The 17,546-nt window shown below is 35.2% G+C and overlaps 1 protein-coding gene across 1 annotated transcript; it reads right to left on the bottom strand.

Annotated features, from left to right (window-relative positions):
* Positions 1,793-5,534, bottom strand: LOC109838110 (DEAD-box ATP-dependent RNA helicase 41). The gene is made up of 3 exons (XM_020406581.1): positions 5,453-5,534; positions 2,300-4,066; positions 1,793-2,153 (listed from the first exon to the last, which is right to left on the bottom strand). The coding sequence occupies exons 1-2, from the start codon at positions 5,532-5,534 to the stop codon at positions 2,514-2,516; spliced, it is 1,635 nt and encodes a 544-aa protein (XP_020262170.1). The 3' UTR covers positions 1,793-2,153; positions 2,300-2,513.

Raw genomic sequence — 17,546 nt, 5'->3', positions numbered from 1 at the left:
TTTAAAGAGGTCAATTCTATGGAATAAGGCGATGAATATTTGAAGAAAATTTTGTTTCATTTGTGAAACTTTGGGTTATTGATTTGATCTTTAAGATTGAGTCAATGGTGGTGAAGCCAAGGCCCGAGTTGCGATTCGTGGTCATATCTTGTTAATTTTCCAAACCCTAGCTTTCCCAAATCTTTGTTCTTCCCCAAATTTCCCAAATCCCTTACATAAACCCTAAAATTCCCATTATATATATATATATAAACTTAAGTGGATAGGAGCACTTGTCCACCAAACTTTTTATCCCTTCATTATGTTTTGAGATTTGTGCTACGCATCAATGCTATTTTTGAGATTTGTGTCTTCATTTGTATTATATACTACTATACTAGCACAAATCTTAATGTAAAATCAATGGATAAAAAAGTTGGTGGACAAATAGCTCCTATCCATTTAAGTCTATAGAAGCTTTACTCTATACGTATATATGTATATATGTATGAATATATGTGTATATATATGTATATATATGTATATATGTATGTATATGTGTGTGTATGCACCACAAAATTACAACAGAAAATTTATACTATTATCATTACTCTTAATAAGAACAAGGGTTAAAGATTACCAAATGACAAGGAAACAATTGAATATATTATGAGCAATCTAAATGCATCTCTCTGTTGATTTTCTCACCACCATTCAGCAAAAAAGAAAAAAAAATTAACTGTATCCAGAAAGCCACAGACCTTTGATGTTCTACCAAGCCTGTTGGTAACAGTAGATAAAAATACCCATAACCTCTGTGGTGGAACATCCGCACCAATCTTTAGAATCACCTGATATTTCATTTATGGCATATCAGATGCCTACCTGTTTCCAATATGAATGTGTTGCAGTTCAGAATTGTATCTGCTTTATAGAGGCATAAATTAGTTTAAAGCCAATGAGTACAGGGTTTAAGAAGGTCCAGGTTGAAACTAGATGGCTATAGGCATCAAGTAGGAACTTTGAGCAAGTCAAATACTATACATACTTGAAACAGAAGGTTTAAAACACTAAATGTTTTGACTGCCCTACTTTTTCAGTGCAAGGAACCTTGTCTAGCAAGTCAAATACTATACATACTTGGAAATAGAAGGTTTAGAACACTAAATGTTCTGTCTGCCCTTCTTTTTTTGGTGCAAGGAACCTTAGCTAACTACCAACCAAGTAAACATTGGGGTCTGTGGGCCACCTTCCGAGACCTGGCCCTTCCGAGATCCAGGTGAATAGCACAAATGTTGCAATTGCCTAATAATTAGAAGACAATAGGCATGCAATAGACAATGATCAACCTTTGGCCTTTTAAGACAAAGCCCCAACCACTAGTCAGAAAAGGAAGAACTTCCTTGTACCAATTTGATTAAGCTATACGACAGCCTACTGCTTTACATGATTACATCCCTGCTCACCAGATCATTTAGACATTGGTAGTTGTAACTCTAAGAAACTTCAGCAGTCTCATAAGCCTTATTAGATGTTGCCAAGAAGAACCCAATTCTTAATGGCAAAAGGAAGAACAGTTCATGAGGCCAAATTACAATTATCATAGATACAACAGCTGTAAGACTTGATTAAATATGACCCTCAAAAGGAAAAACAATCTGTCACCAAAATATTCACTAACATTGCACAGAAGTATATCCTCTAGATTCAACCATCAATTAGTCCATGTTTTCCTGATTAAGAGGATAGGTTGCAGAAAGAATGCAGAATAGTATTTCTATCATTTTTAATGCACCTATGCCAAGATGACAAATAGATATAAGACACTTAGAAAGAGAATAACAATAAGAAATATACATGTTCAGACAAACAAATCTTTTTTTCCCCTGCAAAACCACATCTTACTCTGAAGCACTCGTGACAGTAGGACATAAAACAGGGTTTTCTATTCATATTTTATCATGCAAGCCAAAGCTGCAGCCTGAGCTCAGGGGATTATCTCCTTGAGAATGTGCACGAAAGCTAAAATGGTAGGTGTTAAACAAACAAGAAGTAAACTTCAGAACTGAACTCTCATGCACTGCAAAATAGTCAGCAGCACTGGTCCAGAATAATGAAATGCTCCCCAAAACTATTATTTCATTCAAAGTTGGCAGCAACTCTGATTCCATAAGCTGCAAATTGTAACATTGAAGAATATAAATTTAGTAGACATGCAAACTTTAACTATTTATAGATGCACAGTTCACAACAAACCTTGAGATGTTATGAAAGAGACATATTTGTAGTCAGAAAGCTATGGAAGGGACAAGAAATGTACCTCTTCTAACCTGCTTGATCAAAGAGGCAGGTAACATGTCATGCATGTTTGAAGCACACATTCGAAGAAAAAAGATTTAAACGTCCTTTCCACCCTATCTGCAGCTATTCCCAGTGACCATAAGATGAACCATGATCAAATATCTCACGAGCCATATTATGCACAATTAAAACTCCATCAACAAAGAATTTCAATGTTTTGATCATGGATCGTGTCATCCTGAAGAACCAAATTTCCTCCGCTTCTGTCGTCCAGAAAATGCACATGTGCTTGATGAATAACGTGAATTTGCAAGCTCCCTTGGGATAGCAGCTCCCACAGACTTGAGATTCTGAACGAGCTCCTTAAAAAGCTTCTTATCCTCCTCATTCACAAAAACAATTGCCATGCCCTCTACTCCCATTCTAGATGCCCGACCAACCTGATGGACATACTCTTCCATGGAATTTGGCATGTCAAAAATTATCACCTGTCGCACTTTTAGAAGATCCACCCCACGGCCTAAAACCCCAGTGGAGACAATAACAGGGACCTCCCCCAACAAAAATAACCTCAAACTCTCCCTTCTCTCCTTCATCCCTTTCTCCCCGTGAATAGAAAGAGCTTTCAATCGAGTGGTAACTGTTATTGCTTCAGACAAAAGATCAGCTCCTAATCTTGAAGCCACAAACACCACTGCAGGTGGCTTGAAATGTTGCTTGCTCAACAATATCTCGAAAAGTTTCTGCTTTTTATGTTTAGACTCCACCCATATGGCTACTTGCTTAACAGAACTACTGGGTATGCTTCGATTCCCAGCCCATACATACATCAAGTCTTTAGCCATTGAGCTTGCCATCTTCTCCACCTCCTTAGAAATAGTTGCTGAAAACATTAGAAGTTGAGGATGTGAGAGTGCTTGAAAGATCTGCATGACCTGGTCACGAAAGCCTCGTTGCAGCATGCAGTCCACCTCGTCCAGAACAAAGATAGAAACATCATCAAGCTCAATCTCATGCTTATATAGGAGATCAATGAGCCTTCCAGGTGTTCCAACAATCAACTCCACACCCTTCTGAATCCTGTAGACTTGAGAAGCAATCGCATCTCCACCAACCACAAGGGCAGTTTTAAAAGGTAGACCCTTCCCAATAACTTTGGCTGCCTCCTCTACCTGTGCACACAACTCTCTGGTGGGTGTAAGAACAATCACTAAAGGCTTCTTTGGGTCTACATGGTTCTGTTGGCGGAAATATACACAGTGAGAAACTACAGGAATTAGAAATGCAGCAGTTTTACCAGAACCGGTGTCTGCAGAAACTAGCAAATTCTTGCTACCCAATGCAGCAGGTATGGTCTGCATCTGAACCGGAGTAGGTATTTCATAACCAGCAGCTTCTAGATTTTTCTCGAGCTTCTCGGGTAAATTACAAGAAGAAAAAGACAGGATGGGAGCAGGAACTGAATCACCCTTAACAGAGATACCAATTTTATTTCTCAAGGTTTCAATCTGATTGAATGTTAAACTTTGTGATCCAAAGCTATTGTCATCTCTAACATAAAAACACTCATCCTTGGTGGGTACTCGAACTACAGATTGAGAGAGGTTCGCTTTTGGCTTATGACGATTGGCAATCCTAGCAAGAATAGCTATTTTGCATTCAACACTGCAGACATCATCATCAGTCTCATCACAGATATATTCTCCATAACGTCCGCAGTTAACACATCTAGGCTCCCCTGGAAAGGCTTCTCTCTGATCCAAACATCTCTCCTTCACAGGGCACTCTGTGAAACACATTACAACAACTTACTTGATGGGCTAAACTTCTACTGCATGTATAACGAAACAAAATTCCATTGAATTTTAAGAGGGATTAGATAAACTGAGATGAAGCCTTTAGATAAGAATGTACTTTGCAGGAGCATGTACACAAGTCATAACTATCTGTCAGTAATCACCAATCAGTATATATCTTAACCATTTCTGTCGTCAAAGATAGAATGGATGGATCTAAAAGACAAAGAATCCTTCTACTAAAGTAGGTCAACTGAAAATTGAATATTAATAAGGGTGATTTCACAAAATTACAGTGTCAAGAGTTCAGTAAAAACTTGTTATAAATTATTTTTATTAGAGAAATATACAACAAGTTTCAAATCAGCAAAAAGATATCACATAATCAGAAAGTCCACGGTAGTTATCTATGTTGAATGGAGACACGTACGTGTAATAAAATCCATGCTAGTTATCTGTATCGCAGGAATACATATGTGTGTGTGCGCGCGTGCATGTGCGTGTGTGCATGCGGGTGCGGAAGCAGGTTTGGGTGCGGGCATATGTGTGCTATATTGAAATTAATAATTTACAGGAGATCAATGTTTCACATTTTATGAGGATTTGAATTCCCATACATATTATTGTGTAGATCATATATAGGAAAATCACTCATTTTGAACTAGATATGCAAATGATACTTTAAAGTCAAAGTTCGGAATTGAGTATGAGCTAAAATGAAGGGAATGATTTTCCAACAATTGTCAGGAAATGGATGTAAAGTGTAGGATATACATTCAAGAAGTCTCCGACAAGAGTTTTAACTTAAAACGTGTATTATGTAATTTGAGTATATGTCTTATAAATGTATGTATATATTCTTGGAATGTTCAAACTAGGTGACAGTGTTTGGTCAGGGTACGGCTGCATGATAGAAGTACTCACACAACATGGGTAGTTAGCAGCCAATATTGCATACCTCATCGTAGTTTAGTGCCTTTATCTGAAAAAACACGGTAGTTTCGTAAAACAAAAATAAAAATGTTTGTAAAATAAAATGCAAATAATTGTTCGTACATTTGTATGAAACCCCTGGCAGTTTATGGCAGTTCTGTAAAACTTACCAAGAAAATAATAAGTTGGCTGCTCACAAGGCTATTGTGAATTAGGAATGAACAATGATATACAACTGTTGACCTAGCGCAAGTTTCATAATCCACGCTGTCCTTATTCAAGCAATTTTATTCCAAGGGCAAGCATATAGGTATGGAAATAAAATCTATTGCCTGCAACATGCCACTGTGATTGATCTCAAGAATTAAAGAACATTTTCTGTTTGACACAAAGAAGTCTTCTAATTAAAAAATCAGGGCAAGTTTCAAATAGTAAGCAGGTACCCAAAACAATGGAAACTTCAATGCGGTACCTTCCAACTGAAGCAACTGAAAGATTCGTCAAATTATTCGCTCCTTCTTCCATGATTTCTGATTATAAACAAACTCAATACGCTGCAATATGATTTATATTGGTTAAGATATTTTGTAAAAAAAAACACAAAGTTTCACAAAAATCAATATCACTTAATAATTTGACGAAAAAATTATTGGGATACCAGTGCCCTAAATTCCCACCCTAATCCTGAGATATTCTACGGTCAACTCAAGCAACAATCAGAAATTCTCAGTTAGTGTGAAGATGCAGAACCTCGTATGCAATCAACTAGGGTTAGGGCTCAGCAGGATCCCAGCGAGAGGAGGACGATGAATCGAGGGCTTTTATGCTGAGAACCCCGAGCAATTGAAGAAACCACCGCCTAATTCGATTTCCCAAAGGTAAAGTTTATCCCGTACCCCTATTTTAGATTAAAGTTTCTAAAATACCCATCGAAAATATTAACGGGCAACTAGAGGGGCTAAACTAAACGTACCTTTTAAATCTCCTTCCTATTGGGGCCCATCTAATTAAAGGTCTTGGGCTGAAACTGGGCCTCTACCTTAAGCTAGTTAAGGCCGAAACATCTCATGTCGATGGATGGACCGGATGGAATAATCCGAAGAAGGATATGCTAATATCTTACACTTATTTTAAATCTTGTGCTGATCAATGAACATAAAATATATGTTAATCAAGCATCAAAAGTACATGTGAATGAATAGAGTGGAATAGAGTGAGATATTGTCATCCTGAAAAGGCTAGGAGGAGGAATACCGAATATGCTTCGCTTCATGCTTTTTCTGGTCAACATACTTTAGCTTTTTGAAGTACACTTTTCATTTTTATGATTGCAATTTTTGTTCTCTTGCGCGTGCGCATCCGAGTTGCTTAGCATCTTTATATATTTTGCACATGACGCCATATTTGTTGTGCCCATTAGAGAGAGATTGCGCCGTTTTATAAGCGAATTTATTTAGTCTATGAGGCCGTATTGGCTTCTTTATTATCCCTCATCCCGTATTAATTTTTAAAATTTATATGCCGTAGATACTCATGTTCCATCAACATGAGCGGTTATTTGACAATCTTATCTCCAACTAAACTGACCAATAGGAATTTAGTTCTTAATATTATTAAATTGTGATTATCTTTTAACTAAACAAAACGTGGTTTAAAAACTATTTACCACTAAAAATGTGATTTTGAAAAAACGTGTCTACAAGAGTAACTTTAAAAAGTGATTAAAGTTAAAAGGTGGATAAGTGGGCCACAAAATCTAACATTCTCCCACTTGGCCCATGTATCATAATTTGACTTTATGGTTTAATAATACAACATCATATGCATAGTATAAGCTAATTCTATTATTATATTGATCAAATCATCAATCATCATTAAGTAGAAAACTAATAAGGATCATGGCGGTCATACGCAGTTAAATCGACATAGTCCCTTTCATGTATCACAATATTAGTTTTAAACTTAATATGACCTGTAATGAGATTTATCATAATGGTCCAACGATAATGTCCTTGTCAGAGACATACCCTGTTAATATTCACAAAGTCATTCATGTATATACTAACAATAATAAACAGGATGCACTAATATATCAGAAACAATATTTAGATGAGCTCAAAGTGTCAAATATATAAAGAGCATGAATTTTACATAAAAGTTAGTAATGATTTTCAATAATGCTCATTCTTTCAACATGTTCAGTAAATGTCTTTGGTGTGTCAATCCTTTTGTTAACGGATCTGCAACCATGAGATTTGTGCTAATATGCTCAATTGACACTCTTTGTTTCTTAACTTCTTCTTTAATGGCAAAGTATTTTTAATTCCATAAGTTTAGCACCCTTCGAATACTTGTCGTTTTTAGAAAAGAAGACTGTTGTAGCATGATCACAATAAATTTTCAGCGGCTTGGCAATACTGTCAACAACTCCAAGTCCTGAAATGAAATTCCGCAGCCATAATCCATGAATAGTGACCTCAAAGCATGCCACGAACCATAGTCGATGCAGCAATGACAGACTGCTTCGCACTTTTCCACGAGATCGTTCCTCCAGCTAGAAGAAACAGATAGCCAAATGTGGATTTTCTTGTATCCAAACATCCAGCAAAATCTGAATCTGAATATCCAACCACCTCAAGGTGATCAGATCTCCTATAAGTAAACATATGATCCTTTGTTCCTTGCAAGTATCTCAATACTTTCTTTGCAGCTTTCCAATGATCCAATTCTGGATTACTTTGATATCTACACAGCATTCCAACAGCAAAACTAATATCTGGCCTTGTACAGACCTGAGCATGCATCAAGCTCCCAACGATAGATGAATAAGGAATTTGTTCCATTTGTTTGTGTTCCAATTCATTCTTTGGACATTGCATAAGACTGAATTTATCCCCTTTCTAAATTGGAACAAATTCCTTATTCATCTATCGTATGTTGACCAGAAAAAGCTAAAAGAAACAGATAGCCAAATATGGATTTTCTTGTATCCAAACATCCAGGAAAATATCTCACTCTAAAAGCTAAAGTATGTTGACCAGAAAAAGCATGAAGCGAAGCATATTCGGTATTCCTCCTCCTAGCCTTTTCAGGATGACAATATCTCACTCTATTCCACGCTATTCATTCACATGTACTTTTGATGCTTGATTAACATATATTTTATGTTCATTGATTCAGCAATGACAGACTGCTTCACATTTTTTCACAAGATCGCTCCTCTAGCTAGAAGAAACAGATAGCCAAATATGGATTTTCTTGTATCCAAACATCCAGGAAAATCTGAATCTGAATATCCAATCACCTCAAGGTGATCAGATCTCCTATAAGTGAACATATGATCCTTTGTTCCTTGCAAGTATCTCAATACTTTCTTTGCAGCTTTTCGATGATCCAATTCTGGATTACTTTGATATCTACACAGCATTCCAACAGCAAAACTAATATCTGGCCTTGTACAGACCTGAGCATGCATCAAGCTCCCAACGATAGGTGCATAAGGTATTTGTTCCATTTGTTTGTGTTCCAATTCATTCTTTGGACATTGCATAAGGCTGAATTTATCCCCTTTCTAAATTGGAACAACAGATACAAAGCATTTATGCATCTTGAACCTCTCTAGAACTTTCTGAGACAACCCTAACAATCCTTGTGATCTGTCACCGAATATTTCAATTCTAATCACATAGGATGCCTCACCCATATCTTTCATTTCAAAGTTCTTAGAGAGAAATTTCTTGGTCTCGTGTAACAAGTCAAGATCATTAGCAGCAAGCAATATATCATATAAACTTTCTCCCACTGATCTTTAGATATATACATCGATCAACGATGTTTTCTTTAAATCCAAAAGATGTGATAGTATCATTAAACTAAAGATACCATTGCCGAGAAGCTTGTTTGAGTCCGTATATTGATCTCTTAAGTTTACACACCATGTGTTCCTTTTCTTCAACTGAAAAACCCTCAGGTTGGTCCATGTAAACTTCTTCATCTAAATTTCCATTTAGAAAAGCAGTTTTCACATCCATTTGATGTAGCTCTAAGTTATAATGAGCCACCATAGCCATAATAATTCTAAATGAATCCTTTTTCAAAACAGGAACGAATGTTTCTTTATAGTCAACACCATCCTTCTGAGTAAAACATTTGGCAACGAGTCTAGCCTTGTATCGTTCAATATTACCATTTGAGTCGTGTTTGGTCTTAAAGACTCATTTACATCCAACTCTTTTACAACCTTTAGGCAATTCTATAAGATCCCAAACTTCATTATGCTCCATTGATTTTAACTCATCTTTCATGGCATCAAACCATTTATCAGGATTATGATTTTTTCATGGCCTGTGAAAATGAAATCGGATCTTCATCAATTCTAAGGTCTTGTTCTGACTCTTGTAGATAAACCACATAATCATCAAAAATAGCAGATTTTTTCTATCTTTGAGACCTTCTTAATGCTACTTTTTCATAGGGTATATCTATTGTAGGTTCATTGGTAACAACGTCTTCATGGAGTGTTTGATCATTTATTTGTTGTTCTTGAAAGTCGTTAAACTGTTCAACAGCTGTAGGAACAATAACTTGAGAAGAAGTTAAAGGTAAAGGAACGTTCATTCTAACTTCTTGGATTTCTACTTTACGTGGTTCTATACTCCCACCAATGTCACCATTTTCAATGAACTTGACGTTTCCAGTTTCAACAATTCTCGTACTATGTCTAGAACAATAAAATCTATACCCTTTAGATTTTTCTGGATAACCAATGAAAAACCATTGGTTGTTCTTGAGTTCGGTTTCTTTTCATGTGGATTATAATTTTGTTTTTCCGCAGGAAAACCCTAAATATGAAGATGTCTCAAACTGGGTTTCTTTCATGTCTACAGTTCAAAAGGAGTCTTTGGAACTGCCTTACTTGGAACCCTGTTTAACAAATACATTGCAGTTTTTAAGGTATACATCCACAATGACAATGGTAAAGAAGAATAACTCAACATACTCGTAACCATGTCCATTTTACGATTACATCTTTCTGTAACACCATTTTGTTGCAGTGTACTTGGCATCGTGTACTGAGCACATATGTCACGTTTTTCAAGAAATTTAACAAATGGACCAGGGCATTATTCTGTTTTGTTATATTTTTCATAAAATTCACCACCCCTGTCAGATCTATTGATTTTCACCTTTTTGTCTAATTGTCTCTCAACCTCATTAATAAACACCTCTAGGGCATCTACCAATTGAGATTTTTCATGCAACAAATAGACATATTCATAACGTGAAAAATCATCAATAAAGGTGATAAAATATTTTTCTTTATTAAAGGATGAAACATCAAAAGGTCCACATATATCAGTGTGTATAATTTCAAGGAGCTGTGTGCTTCTTGTGGCGGCTTTCTTGATTGTATGATTTGTATGTTTTCCTTTAATACAATCCACATAAATATCAAGATCGGTAAAATCCAAATTAGGAAGTATTTTATTCTTTACCAATCCTTGTATTCTTTCTTTAGAAATATGTCCCAAATGCTTATGCCACAAATAAGCTGAACTTTTATCCACTAAACTTTGTTTAGTTCCAACATTATGATACAAGGTTAACAGAGTTTCAGCAAAAATATTATCAAGCTTTAATTTTTATAAACCATCAAGGAGAACACCAGAACCAATAAGATGACTATGCTTAAACAAACTGAAACAGGATGCATATACTAACAACAATAAACATGATGCATTAATATATCAGAAACAATATTTAGATGAGCTCAAAGTATCAAATATATAAAGAGTATGAACTTTACATAAAAGTTAGTAATGATTTTCAATAATGCTCATTCTTTCAACATGTTCAGTAAATGTCTTTGGTGTCAATCCTTTTGTTAACGGATCCGCAACCATGAGATTTGTGCTAATATGCTCAATTGACACTCTTTGTTTCTTAACTTCTTCTTTAATGGCAAAGTATTTTAATTCCATATGTTTAGCACCCGTCGAATACTTGTCGTTTTTAGAAAAGAAGACTGTTGAAGCATTATCATAATAAATTTTCAGTGGCTTGGCAATACTGTCAACAACTCTAAGTCCTGAAATGAAATTCAGCAGCTATAATCCATGAACAGTGGCCTCAAAGCATGCCACAAACTCAGCCTCCATAGTCGATGCAGCAATGATAGACTGCTTCGCACTTTTCCACGAGATCGCTCCTCTAGCTAGAAGAAACAGATAGCCAAATGTGGATTTTCTTGTATCCAAACATCCAGCAAAATCTGAATATCCAATCACCTCAAGGTGATCAAATCTCTTATAAGTGAACATATGATCCTTTGTTCCTTGTAAGTATCTCAATACTTTCTTTACAGCTTTCCAATGATTCAATTCTGGATTACTTTGATATCTACACAGCATTCTAACAACAAAACTAGTATCTGGCCTTGTACAGACCTGAGTATGCATCAAGCTCCTAACGATAGATGAATAAGGAATTTGTTCCTTTTGTTTGTGTTCCAATTCATTCTTTAGACATTGCATAAGACTGAATTTATCCCCTTTCTAAATTGGAACAACAGATGCAGAGCATTTATCCATCTTGAACCTCTCTAGAACTTTATTAATATGTGGTTGCTGAGACAACCCTAACAATCCTTGTGATCTATCACCGAATATTTTAATTCTAATCACATAAAATGTCTCACCCATATCTTTCATTTCAAAGTTCTTAGAGAGAAATTTATTGGTCTCGTGTAATAAGCCAAGATTATTAGCAGCAAGCAAGATATCATATAAACTTGCTCCCACTAATCTTTAGATATATACATCGATCGATGTTTTCTTTAAATACAAAAGATGTGATAGTATCATTAAACTTAAGATACCATTACCGAGAAGCTTGTTTGAGTCTGTATATTGATCTCTTAAGTTTACACACAATGTGTTCCTTTTCTTCAACTAAAAAAACCCTTAGGTTGGTCCATGTAAACTTCTTCATCTAAATTTTCATTTAGAAAAGCAGTTTTCACATCCATTTGATGTAGCTCTAAGTCATAATGAGCCACCATAGCCATAATAATTCTAAATGAATCCTTTTTCAAAACAGGAGCGAATGTTTCTTTATAGTCAATACCATCCTTCTGAGTAAAACATTTGGCAACGAGTCTAGCATTGTATCGTTCAATATTGTCATTTGAGTCATGTTTGGACTTAAAGACCCATTTGCATCCAACTCTTTTACAACCTTTAGGCAATTCTACAAGATCCCAAACTTCATTATGCTCCATTGATTTCAACTCATCTTTCATGGCATCAAACCATTTATCAGAATTATGACTTTTCATGGCCTGTGAAACTTTCATGGCATCAAACCATTTATCAGAATTATGACTTTTCATGGCCTGTGAAAATGAAACCGGATCTTTATCAATTCCAAGGTCATGTTCTGACTCTTGTAGATAAACCACATAATCATCAGAAATAGCAGATTTTTCTGTCTTTGAGACCTTCTTAATGCTACTTCTTCATGGGGTATATCTATTGTAGGTTCATTGGTAACAACGTCTTCATGGAGTATTTGATCATTTATTTGTTGTTCTTGAAAGTCGTTAAACTGTTCAACAACTGTAGGAACAACAACTTGAGAAGAAGTTAAAGGTAAAATAACGTTCATTCTAACTTCTTGGATTTTTACTTTATGTGGTTCCATACTCCCACCAATGTCACCATTTTCAATGAACTTGACGGTTCCAGTTTCAACAATTCTCGTACTATGTCTAGGACAATAAAATCTATACCATTTAGATTTTTCTGGATAACCAATGAAAAAACCATTGGTTGTTCTTGAGTCCAGTTTCTTTTCATGTGAATTACAATTTCGTATTTCCGCAGGACAACCCCAAATATGAAGGTGTCTCAAACTGGGTTTCCTTCCTATCCACAGTTCAAAAGGAGTCTTTGGAACTGTCTTACTTGGAACCCTGTTTAACAAATATATTGCGGTTTTTAAGGTATACATCCACAATGACAAGGGTAAAGAAGAATAACTCAACATACTCCTAACCATGTCCATTAGTTTACGATTACATCTTTCTGCAACACCATTTGTTACGGTGTACCCGGCATCGTGTACTGAGTACATATGCCACGTTTTTTAAGAAATTTAGCAAATGGACCAGGGCATTATCCTATTTTGTTATATTTTTCATAAAATTCACCACCCTTGTCAGATCTAATGATTTTCACCTTTTTTTTGTCTAATAATCTCTCAACCTCATTAATAAACACCTCTAGGGCATCTACCAATTGAGAATTTTCATGCAACAAATAAACATATCCATAACGTAAAAAATCATCAATAAAGGTGATAAAATATTTTTCTTTATTAAAGGATGGAACTGTTGGCCTCTTTGTTTTGATGATGTTTAACAAAGAATTTATCACTAATGTTGTTTGTCTAGTATTCGTGTTTTCTTATTTATTGTAGATAAACAACATGTATGAGGATAGATAGAATTACGCATTCACGATCATATCCATTGGAGGTTGGCGGAATTATAGAGTGAAGCCTTATAATTCAAGTTAAAGATTCAAGTTCAAGCTTCATCCATATATTTACCAAGTTGAGCTATATCGAAGATCAAGATCAAACTTGGGTAATTTAGTTTTAGGTTTTATATTATGTGTGTTAGTACTTTAAGCTCAATCATATACACACATACACGCTTTGGTTTCGTATATATATAGTTATATATATACATATATGTTTTGGTTTGATAGTTTTCAAGTTTTACTATGAAACAATTGAATACAATTGAAAATATATTTCTTGTTTCATACTTATATGCATATATATGATTTCATCAATATCAATTTAATTTAGTTCAATGAAATCATGTTTTAGTGCATTATATGTGTATTTTGATAAAATATTATATTTATTGTTTATAGACTTCATAACAATAGTTTACATCTTTCTTCAAGTCTATAAAATTATTTTGTATTGTTTCAAAACATGGTTAAGCTAAAATATCAAAACTCATATGTTCACATTTTCATGTTTTGGACTATTTTGCAAAATGATGATATTTTTTATTTAGGAGATCCTTTTTAAAAACCAATTTTTATAGCATGTGTATTATCATGTCTACAATTATTTTCTAAAGTTTTATATTTTTATGAATTTGTTTGATATTTTTAAATAGGGTTTCAAAATCAGAAAATAGTTTTTTTCATGTATCTGTTTGCGGTCGACCATCACAGTCGACCGTCCCTGAGTCCAGAGACTCAGTATGTTTCTTGATAGCTCGCGGTCGACCGTGACGGTCGACTGCATGTATGTAAAACCCTAAAAATTTGAATATAATGTGATAAATAATTATAAATATATTATATGGTAAAAATAATATATCTTTGATATTTGGGTATGATAAGAATTGATTTGAGGTCAATTCAATGTATATTTGTGAATATATGAGTTCAAATTCACAAAACATGCACAAAGGCAAAGAGTGAGAATCTGAGAATTTTGACTAGTTGAGAGTTTTTATGTTTTGCTTACCTTTCTAGTCAGAATATGGAATAGTGTATAAGATCAAAGTTGTAGGTCTCTTTAATAGCTTTCTAATGAGTCTTAGATCACCTCATTCCGAGATCGGATGAGAAAGATACAGCCTTTATACCAAACCCTAGTCTGAGCATGACCCAGAACGTGAATCTGGTTCTGTCAGTTTTGTTTCGGGTCAGGTTGTGTTTATACCGAACCCAATTGTTACCCTTGGTATTTATACTCGTTTTGAAGCTCTCAAAACCCTCTTTTAAACCCTAATAGCCTCAGCCCCCTCCTCTCTCTTTTTCAAACCCTAAAACCCCTTTCTTTGGCAATTCTTGGAGGATTTTGGAGGAGTTGACGCGAGATCCATCGGTGTTCAGCGAAGGAGGATCGTTCTTACTCGTTTTGGGTAGTTCATCTACACCCCTCAGGCGAGTAACTTCTCGTCCAACTCCACCCCCAACCCTATCATGTTTTAAAAGGTTTTTATAATGATTTTCATGAGTTTTAATGAGCCTAAAAGGTATTTTTGTATAAAGATGGATTATCTATAATGTGGATTGCAAGAATCAAATGTTTCAGTTTATAAAAGCTCACCAATGTTTTGTTTATTGAAGATCTATATCTGAAATTGCTTAAACAAGAGTTAAATCATTTTTACTTGTTTTCAAAACGTTTTTAACATATTTCATATGTGTTTAGAGTGTTGGGGATGTAGTTTACATGTTTAAATTTCGTTGTTTTCTTCCATATGACATATTAGAAATGTTAGATTTTTGTTAACATAGAAATCATCAAGTTTGCATTTGTTTCGAAGCTGACAGAAATCCTAACTGGGCTTCTGTCTGCTTCACGGTCGATCACGGTGGACGCGACGGTCGACCGCTGGACGAGCAGAAGGACAGAGTCTGTCTGCCCTTTTGCGCGGTCGACCGCGGTGTGCTCGGTGGTCGACCGCGGAGTGTTTTGGCTGAGCAATAAGTTTCTGCTCTGCGCGCGGTCGACCAGAGTGGCCTCTGCGGTCGACCGCCGCACAATTTTGTGCATGTTGATCCCTTATTGATCTTTTCGCGTGTTCGAGAGATCACCTCTTTTATCTCACACTGGTTTGCGATATTAGTGACTTATCTACACATGGGAATTGACTGTGATACGAATTTAGACCCGCACATTGAAACACGTGCACAGTTGGGACATGTATATGTATTTCCACATATGCTAGTGAGAATTACACTTCTTCGTTCATAGTCCACGTGTTGAGCATGCATTATTATTGATCCATGTGTTGGATACTTGTCATCTTGGTCCATGTGTTGGACATGCATTTTATTTCAGTCCATGTGTTGGACCTGCATCCCTTTTAGTCCATGCGTTGGACATTTTTGCTAAACCTTGGGTATGGTACACATTTGAGTTTGGGACACGACATTTTGATACCGATAAGACATGATAGCTACCTAGGCTGGGTATGACACTTATGTAGAACACGACATGGTATTTATGTAGGTCAGTACAAGGTACTGTATTTATGTTCTGAGATGGGTTGTATTTCCTTGTTACTTATTTCTGTTCACGTATTAGACTCTGGGTTTGGTACTTAGGGACTTTCAATTTAGGATATAAGGTATATACATGAGGGTTTCCTTGTTTGGATTATTTCGCTCGACACATTTTTATTTGTTTCATATTATATTATGTTTCAGAATATATTGCAAAATATGTAATTTTGTGAAAATATTGTTTTCTTGGTTTATGGACTTAATAACAATCATATACATCTTTTATTAAGTCTATATAATTATTTTGTAATGTTTCAAAACATGGTTAAGCTAAAATGTAAAAACTCATATGTTTACATTTTCATGTTTTGGACTATTTTGAAAAATGATGATATTTTTCATGTGGGAGGTCCTTTTTGAAAACCAGTTTTTGTAGCATGTTCATTATCATGTCTACAATCATTTCCCAAAGTTTTATAATTTTTGGAATTTGTTTGATATTTTTAAACAGGGTTTTAAAATCAGAAAACTGTTTTCAAACCTGTTTTTCTCATGTATCAGTTTGCGGTCGACCGCCACGGTCGACCGCCCTTGAGTCCAAAGACTCACGGTTCTAACGGCTAGTTTCTGAGCTGTTTTTTCTTGTGCTTTTTGGTTATTTTGATTGGGTTTTTGCTGAAGTTTTAAGTGGGTATAAATATCCCATTGATCTCATCTTTCATGAGATCCCAAGAAAATGTTTTAACAAAGTTTTAACAAGGGTATAAGTTTTGTTTAGTGTTTGTTTAAAAATCTTTTAAGCATTTGTTTGGTCATTTTTCTTGGGTTTTTTGCTAAAGTTTTGAGTGGGTATAAATACCCCATTGATCTCATCTTTCATGACACCCCTAGAAAATGTTTTAACAAAGTTTTAACAAGGGTTTAAGTTTTGTTTAGCGTTTGTTTAAAAAGCTTTTAAGCATTTGAGAGTTTGAGTTTGTAAAATTAATTCCACAAGAGCTTGAGGAGATCATCTATTGGAGTTTGAGCATCCAACTCTTCTCCCTCTATCTCTTGATCTATTAAGAAGTTTTCTAAACTCTATTTTCTAGCTTTATATCTATTTGTTTGATTATCATTTTATTAAAGCTAGTTTTATATTGAGTTTAGATTTGTTTTCACTCATTGTTACACACACCCACTTGAGCTTATTGTATTTGCATTCATGTGCTTAATTGAGTTCTCATCCATTGTAGAGAACAACTTTTGTTATATTGTGAGATTGTAAGGTTTTCGGTAAGCTAGAAAACCGAGTGTGTTGTTGTAAAGTTTTCGGTGAGCTAGAAAACCGAGTGAGAGTGTGAACATTGATCGGTGAGCGTTAAAAATCGATATTATGAGGTGTAAATGTTGTTCGGGTAAGCATAGAAAAGTTGTAGGTCTCTTTATGATCTTTCCAATAAATCTTAGATCACCTCATTCCGAGATCGGATGAGAAAGATACAGCCTTTATACC

This window comes from Asparagus officinalis, chromosome 1 (genome assembly GCF_001876935.1).
Source record: "Asparagus officinalis chromosome 1, Aspof.V1, whole genome shotgun sequence".
NCBI lineage: Eukaryota > Viridiplantae > Streptophyta > Magnoliopsida > Asparagales > Asparagaceae > Asparagus > Asparagus officinalis.
This window is presented reverse-complemented; position numbering and strand designations above follow the sequence as displayed.

Coding starts and splice junctions, on each gene's coding strand:
- LOC109838110 (XM_020406581.1), bottom strand. CDS start 5,534: ATGGAAGAAGGAGCGAATAATTTGACGAATCTTTCAGTTGCTTCAGTT. Junction 4,067..5,452: donor TGAAGTTTCCATTGTTTTGG/GTACCTGCTTAC, acceptor TGTGTTTCACAG/AGTGCCCTGTGAAGGAGAGA.